The sequence below is a fragment of the Bombina bombina genome, chromosome 1, assembly GCF_027579735.1.
Source record: "Bombina bombina isolate aBomBom1 chromosome 1, aBomBom1.pri, whole genome shotgun sequence".
Classification (NCBI taxonomy): domain Eukaryota; kingdom Metazoa; phylum Chordata; class Amphibia; order Anura; family Bombinatoridae; genus Bombina; species Bombina bombina.
In genome coordinates, this window is record NC_069499.1 from 987,624,925 (window position 1) to 987,641,708 (window position 16,784).

The following is a 16,784-nucleotide window of genomic DNA, read 5'->3' on the forward strand; positions in this document are numbered from 1 at the left end:
CTACAGGAGACACATTTCACAAGGGATGTAATCCCAAAGTATTGGACAAGACATTTCACCCAACATTTCCATTCTACAACAGATAAAAAAAGAGGGGGGTTATCGATTTTGCTGCATCACTCCCTGGGTTTTGTGGTTGAGGAGATAATTAATGACTCAGAAGGCAGGTTTTTAATACTACAGGGGAGACAACATGACAAACAAATTACTCTTTGCAATGTATATGCCCCCAATGAAAAGCAAATAGCCTTCTTTTTGCACATATCCCACTTACTGACCCAATGGTCACACTCAAGGATACTTTTGGGAGGCAATTTTAATGTATCAATGTATGCGCACCAATGCAAGGGCAAATCCACATTAACACAGAAACAATTGAGACATAATTCAGTAGTAAAAAAGATAAAAGAGGCTTTTTCATCTCACAATATCCTGGATTCATGGGACACACTATATGGCAAAACAAACGATTACACATACTACTCTCATGCACACAGAACATATTCTAAATTGAATTACATATATTTGAGTCAAACACTGATTCCAGATTTGGCCTCTTCCACAATATATGCCTGCGCCTGGTCGGACCACTCTATAGTTCAGGTTGATATTAGGGGGACATTTCAGACTAGTGCCACGCTCGTGGAATTAAAACCCGAACACACAGTATTCTATCTCGAAAGCACTCTCTGAGTACTGGGAAATAAATGTGGGAACAACTTCTAACCCTGTTAATATCTGGGCGGCACATACACCCTACATTAGAGGACTACTTATTAAAGAGAAAGTGGCTTTAACCAAGGCTACCAGACTCCAGACAGACTCCCTACAATGACAGATAGACACTCTTACCAAACAACATCAGCAAAACTTATCTACAGACATTTTTATGCAATTACAAACTAAAAGACTAGAATTAGCTACAGTCATGAATAGAGCTTCCATTAGAGCAGCCCATAGATTGAAAACCCAATATTTTCATTATTCTAATAAGCCGGATAAATACCTAGCACACAAGCTTAGGGAAAAGACTAAATCCTTTACTATACCATGTTTACAGAAAATAGATGGGACAAGCACTTCAGATCCACAAGAGATTGCCAACAGTTTTGCCCAATATTATGCACATCTATATGACGGAGAAAAAACACTCCACAATGACCAAACAAATAAGTTTTTGTCTAAGTTTCTAGATAGTGCCAAGCTAAAACCCTTAGATAAGAAAACTAGTGATGAAATAAATGCTGGGGTTATGGCCAGAGAGGTCCTAAATGCTATTAAAGAACTTAAACCGGGAAAGGCAATGAGCCCTGATGGATTTCCATGGGAGTATTATCTGCTTTTTAGATCAATCTTGGTCCCACATTTGGTGAAATTTTGCAATATCTTACAAGGAAAAGAAATCCCTCTGGAAATCTTACAAGCCAAAATTGTAGTAATACCCAAAACAGGGAGAAACCTAAAATTATGCCAGAGCTATAGGCCCATCTCCCTGATTAACCAGGACATTAAGATTTTCACCAAGATTCTGGTAAACAGACTCAAAAAACATTTACCGGCATTAATCCACCCGGATCCGGTTGGGTTAATCTCGAATTGAGAGGCCCCAGATAATACGAGGCGCACAATCTCTCTGGTCGACTATCTTAGTAGAACAAGAACACCTTCTCTGGTCCTATCTTTGGACGAGGAGAAGGCGTTCGATAGAATAGATTGGGATTTTTTGATGGGAGTATTAGCTAGAATGGGCTTTCATGGACCGTTTGTGCAGGCCATTAAAAGTATTTACTCTCACCCTACGGCTACTATAAGAGCAGCAGGATATCAATCGAAACCCATAGAAATATTGAACAGAACCAGACAGGGCTACCCCTTGTCCCCACTTTTATTTGCACTTTGCATAGAGCCGTTGGCTGCAACAATTCACCTATCCCCAGATATACATGGAGTACTGATAGCACATAATGAATTTAAAGTGTCCCTATTTGCAGACGACGTCCGTCTCACGTTAGCCAAACCGTTAATATCTCTCCCAAATCTATATCAGGTGTTACAAGACTACTCTAATATCTTGGGATACAAGGTCAATCTAGAAAAATGTGAAGCTCTTCCTATTGCTCTCCCAAACCACACTATAAAGATTATTGAAAATAACTTTGAATTCTCGTGGGCAAAGGAAGCGATTAAGTATTTACGGATAAAATTGCTGAGTAATATTATGGAGCTTTACAAATTGAACTATATCCCTTTATTTAAAGCAATTAGGAAGGACATAAGGACATGGGAAAATGGGGGCTTTTCCTGGTACGGCCGAATGTCGGCCATAAAAATGAATATTCTCCCAAAGCTGCTGTATCTTTTTCGGGCCCTCCCAATTAAAATCCTCTTGATAGATCTCAACAAACTACAAACAGACCTAGTGGGTTTTTTGAGGGGTAATAAGACAGCCAGAATAGCCTCTCATATTTTATTACAACATAGGCAATTAGGTGGGGTGGGGGTACCAAATTTCATAAACTATTACCAAGCGGCAAGATTAGCGCAGACTACACTAATGAGCAAAAAACCAGAGGACATAATATGGGTGGGAATTGAAACGGGAATAGCGGGCTATAGACACCTGGATGATATACTTTGGGAACAGAGGGGACAGTCCCTCAAAGAGGCTCATGCCTTGATTGTCACTATAGAGATGATGCACAGCTGGACTTTATTGTCCAAGTCTTTGCTTCTGATTCCGCCAGATTCTGAGGTGAGACCAATCAGGACCCTCTTGAATCCGGATTTCCATGCGCAAATTGGGAAGTGGGAAAATAAGGGCCTATACAGGGTAGCAGATTTTTTACACAAAGGAAAAATAGCTACATTTCACCAAATACAAGAGAAAATAAGACCAGATAAGCTGCAGTGGTTCTTATATCTACAGGTCGCTTCAGCCATCTCAAAATACAGTCTGTGCTGCGCCAGACAAAGCTTGACAGCACTAGAATACTTTTGCAATACGAACCTAAGAAACAAAAAACTGATCTCTCATATATACCTAATACTACAGAAGGCCAAAAATGCCTCTAAAACACCTCTAATTGGTAAGTGGGAATATAAATATGGAATATTCAAATGAAGAATGGGATGTGATTTTTCAAACATCCAGTAAAGGTCTAGTTAGTGCAGACTTCAGAGAGAATTGTATAAAGACCACCTTTATGTGGTATCTCAACCTTATAATCACATCTAACTATATCCCACATGGCAGTAAAAACTGTTATAGAGGCTGTGCTGAAGCGGGACATACATCCACATGTGGTGGGACTGCCCTTAGGTCCGGCATGTATGGATCAGATTGTCTGACCTGTTGAGTGCGGTGTTGACTGAGAATATCACCTTAACGGCATTTCAAGCATTACTAAATAAACACATAAAATCATTTAACGCAGCTACTAATACATTCATTTGCACCCTGTGTACAGCCACTAGAATTTGTGTTGCAAGGTATTGGAAGACAGGGATACCTTCTTCGGGGGAGGTGATGGAGAAGATCCAATCTAAATACAAAAAGTCTGAAACTGCTGCCTTTCTACAAGGCAATCAAGACCAATTCCTAAAGATATGGAACTACTGGATCTTGAAGGGGTATTAGGGAGGCAAAATAATAGATGACTGGTTCACAGACTTTCTGAGGATCTGACGATAGGAAAGATTTCTCTCCTGATACACGACACTGACAGATTAAGGAGGTTCCAGTATTGCTGAAGAAGGGCAAGGACTCCTCTCCCGGATCTGTTAGCAAGGGAATATTGAAACCGGCAAGTTGGATTTAGTTTGTTTGTTTATTTTTGTTATTAAAAGTACAGTTTGATTGGGGGGGGGGGGTGGTAAATAAATTTAATAGTATGAGTAAGGAGAAAGGAGAGGGTATAATGTGTGATGTCTTTTCTCCTTGTCTGCTTCCTTCTTTCTCCTATAATATCTTCTGTTATATACACAGACACGCTAAGGTGCAGGACTCTTGGACTACTTAACGTAGCAGCATATGTTTAATTTGAGAGTTCACTGAATCTTGGGTATTATCACAACAGATGAGCAATGATTGATGGACTTGAGATCTTTTAGAGAGATGAGTTGGGGTGTTGTAACTCTTGATGTTGAACAGTGTTCTGCAATAAAAATCTATTTCAACTTAAGTAAACTTTATACCATTTACTGCCTGATTTAGATCTGTCACAAACTGCAACCAGGTTACCCCTCCCCATACGCCAAACACATCATCTATGAAGCACCACCATGTGGCTCCATATTGTAAGAACAATTCATGTTCATAGACAAACTTCTCTTCAAAGTTTCCCATAAATATGTTGGCGTATGAGGGGGCAACATTCGATCCCATAGCCATACCCTGGGTTTGGAGATACCAAGTATCTCCAAACAAGAAATAGTTGCAAAATAAGACCAATCTCAATAGCTCTTCTAAGAATAATATCTGTTCAATACTGCAGATATTTGTGTTTAACAGGACTTTTTTTAACACACCCAATTCCACTCTCATGTTTGATAGAGGTGTAAAGACTTTGAACATCTAATGTGTAGAGTATGTACTTATCTGTGCCCATCTCAAGATTGTTCTTTTTTTTTAATATAGGAAGATAAACTTTCCACATGAGGTTGGAGAATCTTATCAAGAAATGTTGCTATATTTTATAATATAGAGTCTGTACTTGCTATTATAGGATGCCCTGGGGGGGGTATTGGTATTTTTATGGATTTTGGGTGATGTATAGAATACAGGGGTAATGGGGTAATCAATCGTTAAATATTCTCTTAGTTCAGAATCAATCAATCCCAATTTAACTGCATTAGTTAATACATTTTTTATTTATTTTTGTATATTGTGCTTATCTATTACATTACCCTCTTCACATACTTGAATTGTTGAAATCCTCAGCTAATAGTTGGTGAATGTTCTCCTCAATCAGTTGCAAGGTTCTCTCCAGAATCTCTGCTGATCTCACAGTCTCAATGGTCTCATGATTTCGAGGATAGCGAGTGAGGGCCAGGAGATCACTGGGTATTTTTGGGAGCCTGTATTGCGTATGTGTTGAAGTAAACAAAACTGATGTATGCACACAGTGATATAGTATAATACATACAGAATAGATTTTTAAGGCAACTTGGCCTTCTTTTTAAAATGTTTTTGTATTACAGGTTGCCATTAAACTTGGGAAGAGCAGGTAATGGCATACATAAGATATTAACAATTTAAGTGAGTCATTTAAATAAGGAATGGGATGAATGTTAAAAATATTTATCTTAGTCACTGTATATTTACCTGCTGAACAGGTGTCTCCTTGTAGCATTGAAGGTAATGTCCACACTCTGTATGGCTTCTTGTAGAGATAGCTCCACAAATGTATCACCAACTCTTGAAACAGCATCTATGATAAAATACCAAAGGAGCATTGACCAAGGCTCATTAACAATGGGGTAAGACCAGGAAAAAGGAAAAAGAAATGCCTACAGGGGTATGATGCAAACTATCTATAACAAGGCCTCACCAGAAGTGAAAGGATTGGCGGCATTTAATTAAAAAAATGACTTCCTGTTAAAATGGCTAACTAGATATTACCATTTGGTGGGTTTACAAAGCTGTTGGATTTTCTTTTAGCTTGTCAAAGCAGAAAGGGACATTACTCTATCCCCTCTTGACCCTGCCCTCTGTCTGAATAATTTTTAACCTGTCAGAATTTTATTCTAAAATACATGGTCATCACAGAGCTACATTTTACACAATTAAATGCTAGATTACGAGTGGAGCACTTGTATTTCAAGTTGAAAGAGAGTAAACCTGACGCACACACTAAAAAAATTATTGAAACCGCGTTAACTTCTCCTATAATCTTCATGGAGTGTGAAAAAATGCAAAAAAAAATAACACCCATATTCGCGTGCTAACCCAACCAAGGCCTCGCTTCCATTGAGTCGTTAAAAATGGAGCCGTAAGCTACTGAAGCGGACGACAGCTAAAAGTAATTTACGGCTCCATTTTAGTACCAGGTTTCCATTGAAAAGATTAGCGTGTTGCGCGCAGTCGCTCTTTTCGGCCGTACGTAAGTTTGCGTTGTCAACCGATGTCGGATTTGTCGAAAAGCGCACCATAACAAGTGCATTGCCATGGTAACCCGACCTCTGTCTATAAGAATAACGGTTTGCGCCTGCACTCTTTACCTGTGATCGCCTCTAGAGAGAAAGACACGGGAGCTAGTTGCGTTGGTAGGAGTTTTGGGTTTTTGAGAGTTGTTTGAGAGTTAGTGGAGAGTTTGATATTTTATTTTCATATATTCTTATTGTAGGCCTCATATAATATTAGGAACACACACACACATCCATACATTAGTTAATTAACACACATTAGTTTATACACACAAACACACACACACACACACACTTTTATTTGATACAAACACATTCACATTTTTTTTTATTTCATTAACCCCCATATCCCCATCTTCCTTTATTACTCCTTTCATTAATCCCCTTATTCCACTTCCCATCCCCCCTTTGACTACCCTTCCCTTCCTCACTATATAACTTAATTTTTTTTATACATTTTGCCCATCCTATTTTTTTTTTTTTTTACATCCCATATTTTTTGTTTCATTTGACTATATAGCCCACCTCTTTCTTCATTTGCATCCCTTATTATTTTTCGATAATTTTGTTATAATCCTCTTTTGTTTTTCCTTTTTCATTTACATCCCTTTGTTTATTTTCACCCCCACATTTTATTTTTATTTTGACAGATATAGAATAGAGATAGTTAGGGTCTAGATAGGTTAGGTAGTTAGTTTTGGGGATATTTAATTTAGGGTTTAGTTAGGTGAATTAGTGTAGTTAGGTAAGCTAGGGACTTTAGTGTTAGGTTAGAGTTAGGGAGGAAGGAGAAAGGGATGGATAGGCCTAGTGGAGTTGGGAAGGGGGTGGCTAGGGGGAGGGCAGTGGAGAGGGTGGATAGAGGGAGGGGGAGGGGGGAAGTAGGGAGTAGTATGGCCAGGAATAGGGCCGAGGTTTGGGTGGAGGATTTGTCCTTCCTCAAACCCTGGCAGAGGAGGGAAGGAGAGAGGGTGGAAGAGGAGTGGAGGTGGGAGGAGTGAGGAGGAGTCAGCCTCAATTAGGCACACAAAGAAGAGGGAGAGTGGGGCAGACTGTGGCAAGTGGGGGTGGGGCTGGTGGTAGCCTGTCACAGCCTGCAGGGACAGAGGAGGGAGAGAGGGCTGGTCCCCAGTCACCGCTATCATGACTGCAGGAGGGAAACCAAAGCTAAGCTGGCACAGCAGGACAAATATGCACGTGGGACAGGTGGTGGTCCTAGCAAGAGAATACACCTAAGGTCATGGGAGGAGATGCTGTCCAATGTCATCTCGGATGAATCTGTTCACAGATGTAAGGGGACAATGGACACCTCTGTGCCACCTGAAGAGGTGTATGAAGGTGAATATTCAATATTAAATATAACCATATATGTGATGTATATATGTTGTATATCATAAATACCCATCTGTGTTTAGCTATGAATCTAAATTTACATAGTTGTATTTAATATGTTCAGCAAGCACACTGTATTGTATATCTGCTCCGACAAGCAAGAAGGGGGGAGAGAACAAAAGAGGGGGGGAGAGAACAAAAGAGGGGGGAGAGAGAGCAAAAGAAAGGGGGGGGGCCAGAGCCAAAGAGGGGAGAGAGCGCAAAGGAGAGGGGGGAGAGAAAGCAAAAGCCAAAGAGGGGGGAGAGCCAAAAAGGGGGGGAGAGCCAAAGAGGGGGGGAGAGCCAAAAAGAGGGGGAGAGAGCCAAAGAGGGGGGGGAGAGAGCCAAAGGGGGGGGGGGAGAGCGCAAAGGAGAGGGGGGAGAGAAAGCAAAAGCCAAAGAGGGGGGAGAGCCAAAAAGGGGGGGAGAGCCAAAGAGGGGGGGAGAGAGCCAAAGAGGGGGGGGAGAGCCAAAAAGAGGGGGAGAGAGCCAAAGAGGGGGGGAGAGAGCCAAAGGGGGGGGAGAGCCAAAGGGGGGGGGGGGAAGAGAGAGCCAAAGAGGAAAGAGAGCCAAAGAGGAGAGAGAGCCAAAGAGGAGAGAGAGCAAAAGAGGAGAGAGAGCCAAAGAGGGGGGAGAGAGAGCCAAAGAGGGGGGAGAGAGAGCCAAAGAGGGGGGGGAGAGAGCCAAAGAGGAAAGAGAGCCAAAGAGGAGAGAGAGACAAAGAGGAGGGAGAGCCAAAGAGGGGGGAGAGAGAGTCAAAGAGGGGGGGGGGAGAGAGCCAAAGAGGGGGGGGGAGAGCCAAAGGGGGGGGGAGAGCCAAAGGGGGGGAGCCAAAGAGGAGAGAGAGCCAAAGAGGAGAGAGAGCAAAAGAAGGGAGGAGAGCCAAAGAGGGAGGAGAGACAGTCAAAGAGGGGGGAGAGAGAGCCAAAGAGGGGGGAGAGAGCCAAAGAGGGGGGGGGGGAGAGAGCCAAAGGGGGGGGGAGAGAGCCAAAAGGGGGGAGAGAGCCAAAGGGGGGGGAGAGAGAGAGCCAAAGAGGAAAGATAGCCAAAGAGGAGAGAGCCAAAGAGGAGAGAGAGCAAAAGAGGGGAGAGAGCCAAAGAGGGAGAAGAGAGAGCCAAAGAGGGGGGAGATAGAGCCAAAGAGGGGGGAGAGAGCCAAAGAGGGGGGGGGGAGAGAGCCAAAGAGGGGGGGAGAGAGCCAAAGAGGGAGGAGAGAACAAAAGAGGGGAGAGAGAACAAAAGAGGGGGGGGAGAGTGCAAAAGAAAGGGGGGCGAGAGCCAAAGAGGGGGGAGAGAGAGAGTAAAAGAGCAGCGAGAGAGAGCAAAAGAGAGGAGAGAGAGCGCAAAGGAGAGGGTGGGAGAGAAAGCAAAAGACAAAGAGAGGGGAGAGCCAAAAAGGGGGGGGGAGAGCCAAAGAGGGGGGGATAGAGCCAAAGGGGGGGGGGGGAGAGAGCCAAAGGGGGGGGGGAGAGAGCCAAAGGGGGGGGGAGAGAGCCAAAGGGGGGGAAAGAGAGCCAAAGAGGGGGGAGAGAGAGCCAAAGAGGGGGGGGGAGAGAGACAAAGAGGGGGGGAGAAAGCCAAAGGGGGGGAGCCAAAGAGGGGGGAGAGAGAGAGCCAAAGAGGAAAGAGAGCCAAAGAGGAGAGAGAGCCAAAGAGGAGAGAGAGCAAAAGAGGGGAGAGAGCCAAAGAGGGGGGAGAGAGAGTTAAAGAGGGGGGAGAGAGAGCCAAAGAGGGGGGGGGGGGCAAAGAGGGGGGGAGCCAAAGGGGGGGAGAGAGAACCAAAGTGGGGGAGAGTCAAAGGGGGGGGGGGGGAGAGCCAAAGAGGGGGGAGAGAGAGAGCCAAAGAGGAAAGAGAGCCAAAGAGGAAAGAGAGCCAAAGAGGAGAGAGAGCCAAAGAGGAGAGAGAGCAAAAGAGGGGAGAGAGCCAAAGAGGGGGGAGAGAGAGCCAAAGAGGGGGGAGATAGAGCCAAAGAGGGGGGGGGGAGAGCCAAAGAGGGGGGAGAGAGCCAAAGAGGGGGGGAGAGAGCCAAAGAGGGGGAAGAGAACAAAAGAGGGGGGAGAGAGAGCAAAAGAAAGGGGAGCGAGAGCCAAAGAGGGGAGAGAGAGAGCAAAAGAGGGGAGAGAGAGAGCAAAAGAGAGGGGAGAGAGCCAAAAGGGGGGAGAGAGCCAAAGGGGGGGGGAGAGAGAGAGCCAAAGAGGAAAGATAGCCAAAGAGGAGAGAGCCAAAGAGGAGAGAGAGCAAAAGAGGGGAGAGAGCCAAAGAGGGAGAAGAGAGAGCCAAAGAGGGGGGAGATAGAGCCAAAGGGGGGGGGGGGAGAGCCAAAGGGGGGGAGCCAAAGAGGAGAGAGAGCCAAAGAGGAGAGAGAGCAAAAGAAGGGAGGAGAGCCAAAGAGGGAGGAGAGACAGTCAAAGAGGGGGGGAGAGAGAGCCAAAGAGGGGGGAGAGAGCCAAAGAGGGGGGCGGAGAGAGCCAAAGGGGGGGGGAGAGAGCCAAAAGGGGGGAGAGAGCCAAAGGGGGGGGAGAGAGAGAGCCAAAGAGGAAAGATAGCCAAAGAGGAGAGAGCCAAAGAGGAGAGAGAGCAAAAGAGGGGAGAGAGCCAAAGAGGGAGAAGAGAGAGCCAAAGAGGGGGGAGATAGAGCCAAAGAGGGGGGAGAGAGCCAAAGAGGGGGGGGGGGAGAGAGCCAAAGAGGGGGGGAGAGAGCCAAAGAGGGAGGAGAGAACAAAAGAGGGGAGAGAGAACAAAAGAGGGGGGGGGAGAGTGCAAAAGAAAGGGGGGCGAGAGCCAAAGAGGGGGGAGAGAGAGAGTAAAAGAGCAGCGAGAGAGAGCAAAGAGAGGAGAGAGAGCGCAAAGGAGAGGGTGGGAGAGAAAGCAAAAGACAAAGAGAGGGGAGAGCCAAAAAGGGGGGGGGGAGAGCCAAAGAGGGGGGGATAGAGCCAAAGGGGGGGGGGGAGAGAGCCAAAGGGGGGGGGAGAGAGAGCCAAAGGGGGGGAAAGAGAGCCAAAGAGGGGGGAGAGAGAGCCAAAGAGGGGGGGGAGAGAGACAAAGAGGGGGGGAGAAAGCCAAAGGGGGGGAGCCAAAGAGGGGGGAGAGAGAGAGCCAAAGAGGAAAGAGAGCCAAAGAGGAGAGAGAGCCAAAGAGGAGAGAGAGCAAAAGAGGGGAGAGAGCCAAAGAGGGGGGAGAGAGAGTTAAAGAGGGGGGAGAGAGAGCCAAAGAGGGGGGGGGGGGGCAAAGAGGGGGGGAGCCAAAGGGGGGGGAGAGAGAACCAAAGTGGGGGAGAGTCAAAGGGGGGGGGGGAGAGCCAAAGAGGGGGGAGAGAGAGAGCCAAAGAGGAAAGAGAGCCAAAGAGGAAAGAGAGCCAAAGAGGAGAGAGAGCCAAAGAGGAGAGAGAGCAAAAGAGGGGAGAGAGCCAAAGAGGGGGGAGAGAGAGCCAAAGAGGGGGGAGATAGAGCCAAAGAGGGGGGGGGGAGAGCCAAAGAGGGGGGAGAGAGCCAAAGAGGGGGGGGAGAGAGCCAAAGAGGGGGAAGAGAACAAAAGAGGGGGGAGAGAGAGCAAAAGAAAGGGGAGCGAGAGCCAAAGAGGGGAGAGAGAGAGCAAAAGAGGGGAGAGAGAGAGCAAAAGAGAGGAGAGAGAGCACAAAGGAGAGGGGGGAGAGAAAGCAAAAGAGAGGGGGGGAAGAGAGAGCAAAAGAGAGGGGGGAGAGAGCAAGGGGTGGGACCGCTGTACTGCAAAAAATGGCCCGTGTACACGGGCTTTAGTACTAGTACATACAATAAAACAATTTGTTTTCTCTACAAGTCACCTCCACTTTATTCACCATAGCTAAAAATGTGCTGACTAATTATTATTTGTAAATCATTTAAAATCCATAAGCCCCCTTGCTTGGTATCATAATATAAGACTTCACCTCTTGGTTGCACATGGAGATGCACTTTTTGTGAATGTTCTACAGAACTGGCAGCATGGCACTCGTATGATCCAGCATCTTGCAGCTCAGTATTCAAGATCTCAAGTTTCCCTGTGGGTAGGGCTCTATGTCTCTCATCCTTAGGTAACAAACCACCTAGAGAAGGGATTGAAATAGACTGTGAACACAATACCACCAAAATAATTCAAGACTGGCTAAGAACAAGCTATGATGTCTTTGTGTGTTCCTTGGTTTAGTGCTTTTCTCGTTTGCAAAATATTTTATGATACCCGGCCTCTTGTTAAAGTCATGGTAAAGTTTAATGACAATATTTTGTTACAGTAAACATACCGCCGATCCTCTGCTCGCATCTCCTTCAATCGTTGAGTGCCCCACGAGCTGGACACCAAAGGGGGCACTCAACTATTGGAGGAAGCCGGATTCATCATTGATATGTTCAATACAGAAGGAGAAAATGCAAACTGCAATGTCATTTTATACAAAGTTTGATCCTAAGTAACACAGAAACTTTCAAAGCATAACCAGAATGTGTAAAATCACTGCTAGATCAAAATTTAAATGTACTAAATTACAAATGAGAAAGTGCAAAGCTTAAAGGGATACTAAACCCACATTTTCTTTCATGATTCAGATAGAGCATGCAATTTTAAGCAACTTTCTAATTTACTCCTGTTATAAAATTTTCTTCGTTCTCTTGCTATTTTTGTTTAAAAAGCCAAAATGTAAATTTTAGAAGCCGGCCCATTTTCAGTTCAGCACCCTGGATAGCACTTGCTTATTGGTGGCTACATTTAGCCACCAATAAGCAAGCATAACCCAGGTTTTGAACTGAAAATGGGCCGGCTCCTACGCTTTACATTACTGCTTTTTAAATAATAATAGGCATAAATTAGAAATGTTCTTAAAATTGCATGCTCTATCTGAATCATGATAGAAAAAAATGTGAGTTTAGTATTCCTTTAAATGCAATAATACTAAAAGTGCCAAATCTGAAATGTATAGTACTATAAAATGCAATGCACAAAGTGTAAGTGTAACACAACTCTCATATCATGCAGTGCTATATTGCACTGGGTTTGTCTCTGCTTCACATACATAAATAAGAGAGATCTCGCCGTGCTGGAGAGTTCTGCCCTTTTCCTTTAAAAATTCAGTGAGTTTCACAAAGTCTTTGTGAAGTCTAAACTACAATTTCTCTCCAAGCTGGAGAATCTTTAAATATCAGGACCTTTGTATTAGTAGACACTACAAATCTTCCCAACTGGAAGAAAATCTGTCCAAAAATATTTGAAATGTTAACTTCTATTTTTTATGTCTCTCAGTATGATGTTATATCAAAGGTTTAATCTTTTAAAATTATAGATTGGATCTAATTTGTCTGGGAACTTTTCTATGTTTGTGCAACTAGAAAGTGGTATTTTTAACATGATCAACATTCAGCCTCTTGCATAGGTTATGAGGGTGGACATGTCCTTGAAGAATTAGAGACTAATTCATAGGCGTTTCATGTTCTACTTTCTTATTTTGAGAACGTTTTTAAGCTGAGACAAAACTATAGCTTTAGTTTATAAACTATAAACTCCAAACAGGAAAAAGACAAAAACTTAAAGTGAAGGTCAATTTTGACGAATTAGTGCTCGGTTTTTAATAATCCTATTAAAAACAAGGGCACTTTAATTCATTAAAATTGACATTTCAAGCGTTTTCTTCAAAAATTTACCTTTTAAGCCTGAAAGCTGCTCCATCGATTCCGGCCGTCGGAAGCCTCTGCTTATGTCAGAAATGACGAATCCGGCTTCCTCCAATCACGGCGTTCCCCCCTGGGCGATCATGGCCTGTGGGAACGCCGTGATTGGATGAAGCCGGATTTGTCATTTTCGACCCTCGAAGAGGGCTTGCGATGGGCGGAGGAAGCGCTGCATGAAGAAAACTCTTGAAATGTCAATTTTGATGAGTTAAAGTGCCGTTGTTTTTAATAGGATTATTAAAAAACGAGCACTAATTTGTCAAAATTGACCTTCACTTTAAGTTCAAGATAAGAGACAAGTACTTGTGTATATGGTAGAAACCTGAATACCTATGATTTCAAAGAGAATCAACCTTCAACAAATAAACATAAAACTGACTACCTAACAATAATGAATAAGCTGTGATGGAAGAAATATTTACAGAAGTATCTAGTAAAATGAGCACCTGCTTTAGTCCAGGTTATCAAAGCTTCTGGCTGACCATGAGCAGAACAGGAGAATTCTGCTTTCTGCCCCTCGATCACTGTCTGGATACTGGGACTCACCGAGAACTTTAGCCTGTCTGAACAAAAATAACAAGACAGGAAGTTAGAATGCAAACACAAGCTAAATAGTCACCACCCAGATAAAGAGTGGCGTATGAACAGTTACGCACAAGTGATAAGGGGTTTATGGCAGCTGTTTGCGCGAGTAGGGTTTTCAGCTCACATTACAAGTTGACAGTAAGCGTGATTGCTTTAGAGCAATTAAAGTTAACGCGCATCTGGTTACAGCGACCTCAGAGCTCTGGTTAATAGGTTTCACAAAATACATCAAAAAGTAAAAGTACAATCACACTCATAATAACTCCATCTAATAAATATTATTAAAAAATATATTGCATAAAAAAGTTACAAAGACTCAAAGATATAAGGTCTCAGGTGTTAGAAAAAAAAGTCAGGCAAAGGGCTTTAACATAGAGATACTGTACATACATATACATGTCTAAAGATGTATATGTATGTATACAGTATATATGTCTGTTTTTAGGAATTTATATGTGTATGTATGTATTTACATATATAGACATATACCGGTATATAGAAGTGCATGAAAACATGAAAAAAACATATTTATGCAATATTTATATTTAATAAAGTGTTATACTGTGTATTTACTATACATATTTCACATTCCAATGTTGCAGCATATGTTATATTTATTTGTAAATAGATATGACTATATTTTCTTTGATACTTTCATATATATATATATATATATATATATATATATATATATATATATATATATATATATATATATTCAATCATGTATATATACTGTAGGTATATATTGTACCAAAATACTATCAGATCTATGTAGAAATATGTATTTATGAATAAATAGAACAAATTCTGCTATGTGAAGAACAATGGTATGTGAAAAATTCATATTTTCATGTCGGGTCAGCGCATTTGAGAATATGCGATCATGTTTTTGCACGTGAGTAGGGTGTTGTTTTTATTTCTCTAACTCATTATACGAGTGCAACCCTACGCGTGCAAAAAACTTACTTCTAGCACACCTAATCCAGCCTAAAGTGTTTGTCTCCATACCTTGAACAATAATCATAGCAGAGGCCTGCAGAGCTCCTTCGCTGTTGGTGGCATGACAGTAATAAGACCCTTGCTCAGAGAAAGTTACATTCTGAATGTACAGTCCCCCAGAACTTGTGATGGTGAAGCGATCGTTTATAGGAACCAACTCTCCTGTGTCTGTGGTCCACTTTATTCTGGGCTCAGGATACCCAGAAACACTACATTCCAGAGTTACGCTGCCCCCGACTAGCACCTCTGTGCTCTGTGGCTGGATGATAAAGGTTGGTTTTGCTGGAGAAAGAGAACAATCAATATGATATTAAGTTTAAAAGTTTATCCATACTGCTTAGTTAGCACCTTTAGAACAGGTGTGCTTGATTAGGATCATCTAGTAGATAGTTAAGTGCTCACCAGTAGCAGGGCCCACTAGGATTTTGGCCTACACAAGCGAAGACAAAGTCTGACCCCCAATAAATGATATACCCTGATTTTACTGCTTCTTAACAAAATGTTCTAGTGATGTGTTAAGCTGATATATTATAATAGCTATAATGGTTCATTTCTGCATAACATAATGTACCAAAGTGATGGCTCTGCACAACATTGCAAATTAGTGGTGGCTTTGCATGATGAATAAAACAGTGGTAAAACTCACACTCATTTTGGAATAGTGTCACTGTATAGTGATTATAATAAACATTTCTACACTAATAAACAACGCTCTATGATAATGTAAGCAATCAATACACTATTAAACATGCTGCACTGTATAACTAATGCAGAGTACCTATATATGCTGTACCGTATAATAATGTTGAAGGTTCATACACTAAAAAACAAAACAGGTGATGATGGGTGCCAATACACTCATTGTAAGAACTCTGTGTGGCAGGGGTGTCCCCTCCCATTCTAGCCATTATGCCAACACTTATGGCCCATACTGAGAAGCCTAAGTTAGGCAGCACACAATTATAAACATAAAACCCCCCAGTTATGCCTTACACCAAATTTACACCCCTCCCCTGCAGGGGGTGCCCTAAGGTGGTCACCTAGTCTGCCTCTATTGTATCTCTGGCCCTGACGAGTACATCTCAAGATCTCTAATCTCCTAATTTTTACTCAGTCAGTGTTACAAGTTAAATGTATAAATTTATTCTGAACATCTAAACTGCACAACAAAAACTTATAAAAAATAAATATTCAGCACAAGAATGGAAAACACTAAACACTAAATGGAAGTCAGAATTAAACTTTCCTGATATAGACAGAGCCTACCATTTAAATTTCTAATGAACTTCTATTATCAAATTAACTTTTTTTTTCTAAGGACACTTTGTTGAAACTCTTCTTCTTTCCATGAGAGCAAAATGGGATAAACTCAGGAGCATGCACTATTCTTTAGTACTATCTATATAACATTGTTACCTATCATTCAGCAAAATTACAAGTTGAGCGGTATGGCTAAACTGCTGAAAAATTGGCCATTGCGCACAGAATATGCAGGTCTCCTGTATTACAAGTCAGGGTGGTACAGCTACACCACTAACGTTTTAGCCTTTACGCAACTCTCCATTCAGCACTCATAAAATGACTTTTGAGTGTGGGATTTTCATTGCACCTGTGTTTCAAGTTGTTTGGTCCGGCTATTATGCTAGCGTTATAGTCTATACCGCCGCAATCCATTCCGCTATCTGAGACCAGTAGTTATGGATTTTGTGAAACAAGAATGTTTCACAAATCTCATAACTAAAATGTTAAAAAGTACACTAACACCCATAAACTACATATTAACCCCTAAACCGCCACCCCGCATTGCAAATAGTATAATTAACTTAACCCCTAAACCACTGCTCACCCACATAGCGAACACTAAACCTATTAACCCCTAAACCGCCGACCCCCCACATAGTCAACATTAAATAAACCTATTAACCCTTAAACCACCCGTGCCCCCCCACATCGCTACTACTAAACTAAAATTATTAACCCCTAATTCGCCATCCCCCCAACACAATAAA

The 16,784-nt window shown here is 42.7% G+C and overlaps 1 protein-coding gene across 1 annotated transcript in view; it reads right to left on the reverse strand.

Annotated features, from left to right (window-relative positions):
• LOC128656086 (peroxidasin homolog) overlaps nucleotides 1–16,784 on the reverse strand; it is a 334,999-nt gene that overhangs the window by 148,380 nt on the left and 169,835 nt on the right. The window contains exons 10-14 of the mRNA XM_053709815.1: nucleotides 14,785–15,057; nucleotides 13,635–13,751; nucleotides 11,421–11,576; nucleotides 5,324–5,429; nucleotides 4,919–5,076 (exon numbers count right to left, since the gene is read on the reverse strand). Of these exons, the coding sequence (XP_053565790.1) occupies nucleotides 4,919–5,076; nucleotides 5,324–5,429; nucleotides 11,421–11,576; nucleotides 13,635–13,751; nucleotides 14,785–15,057 (810 nt within the window). The remainder of the gene's footprint in view (nucleotides 1–4,918; nucleotides 5,077–5,323; nucleotides 5,430–11,420; nucleotides 11,577–13,634; nucleotides 13,752–14,784; nucleotides 15,058–16,784) is intronic.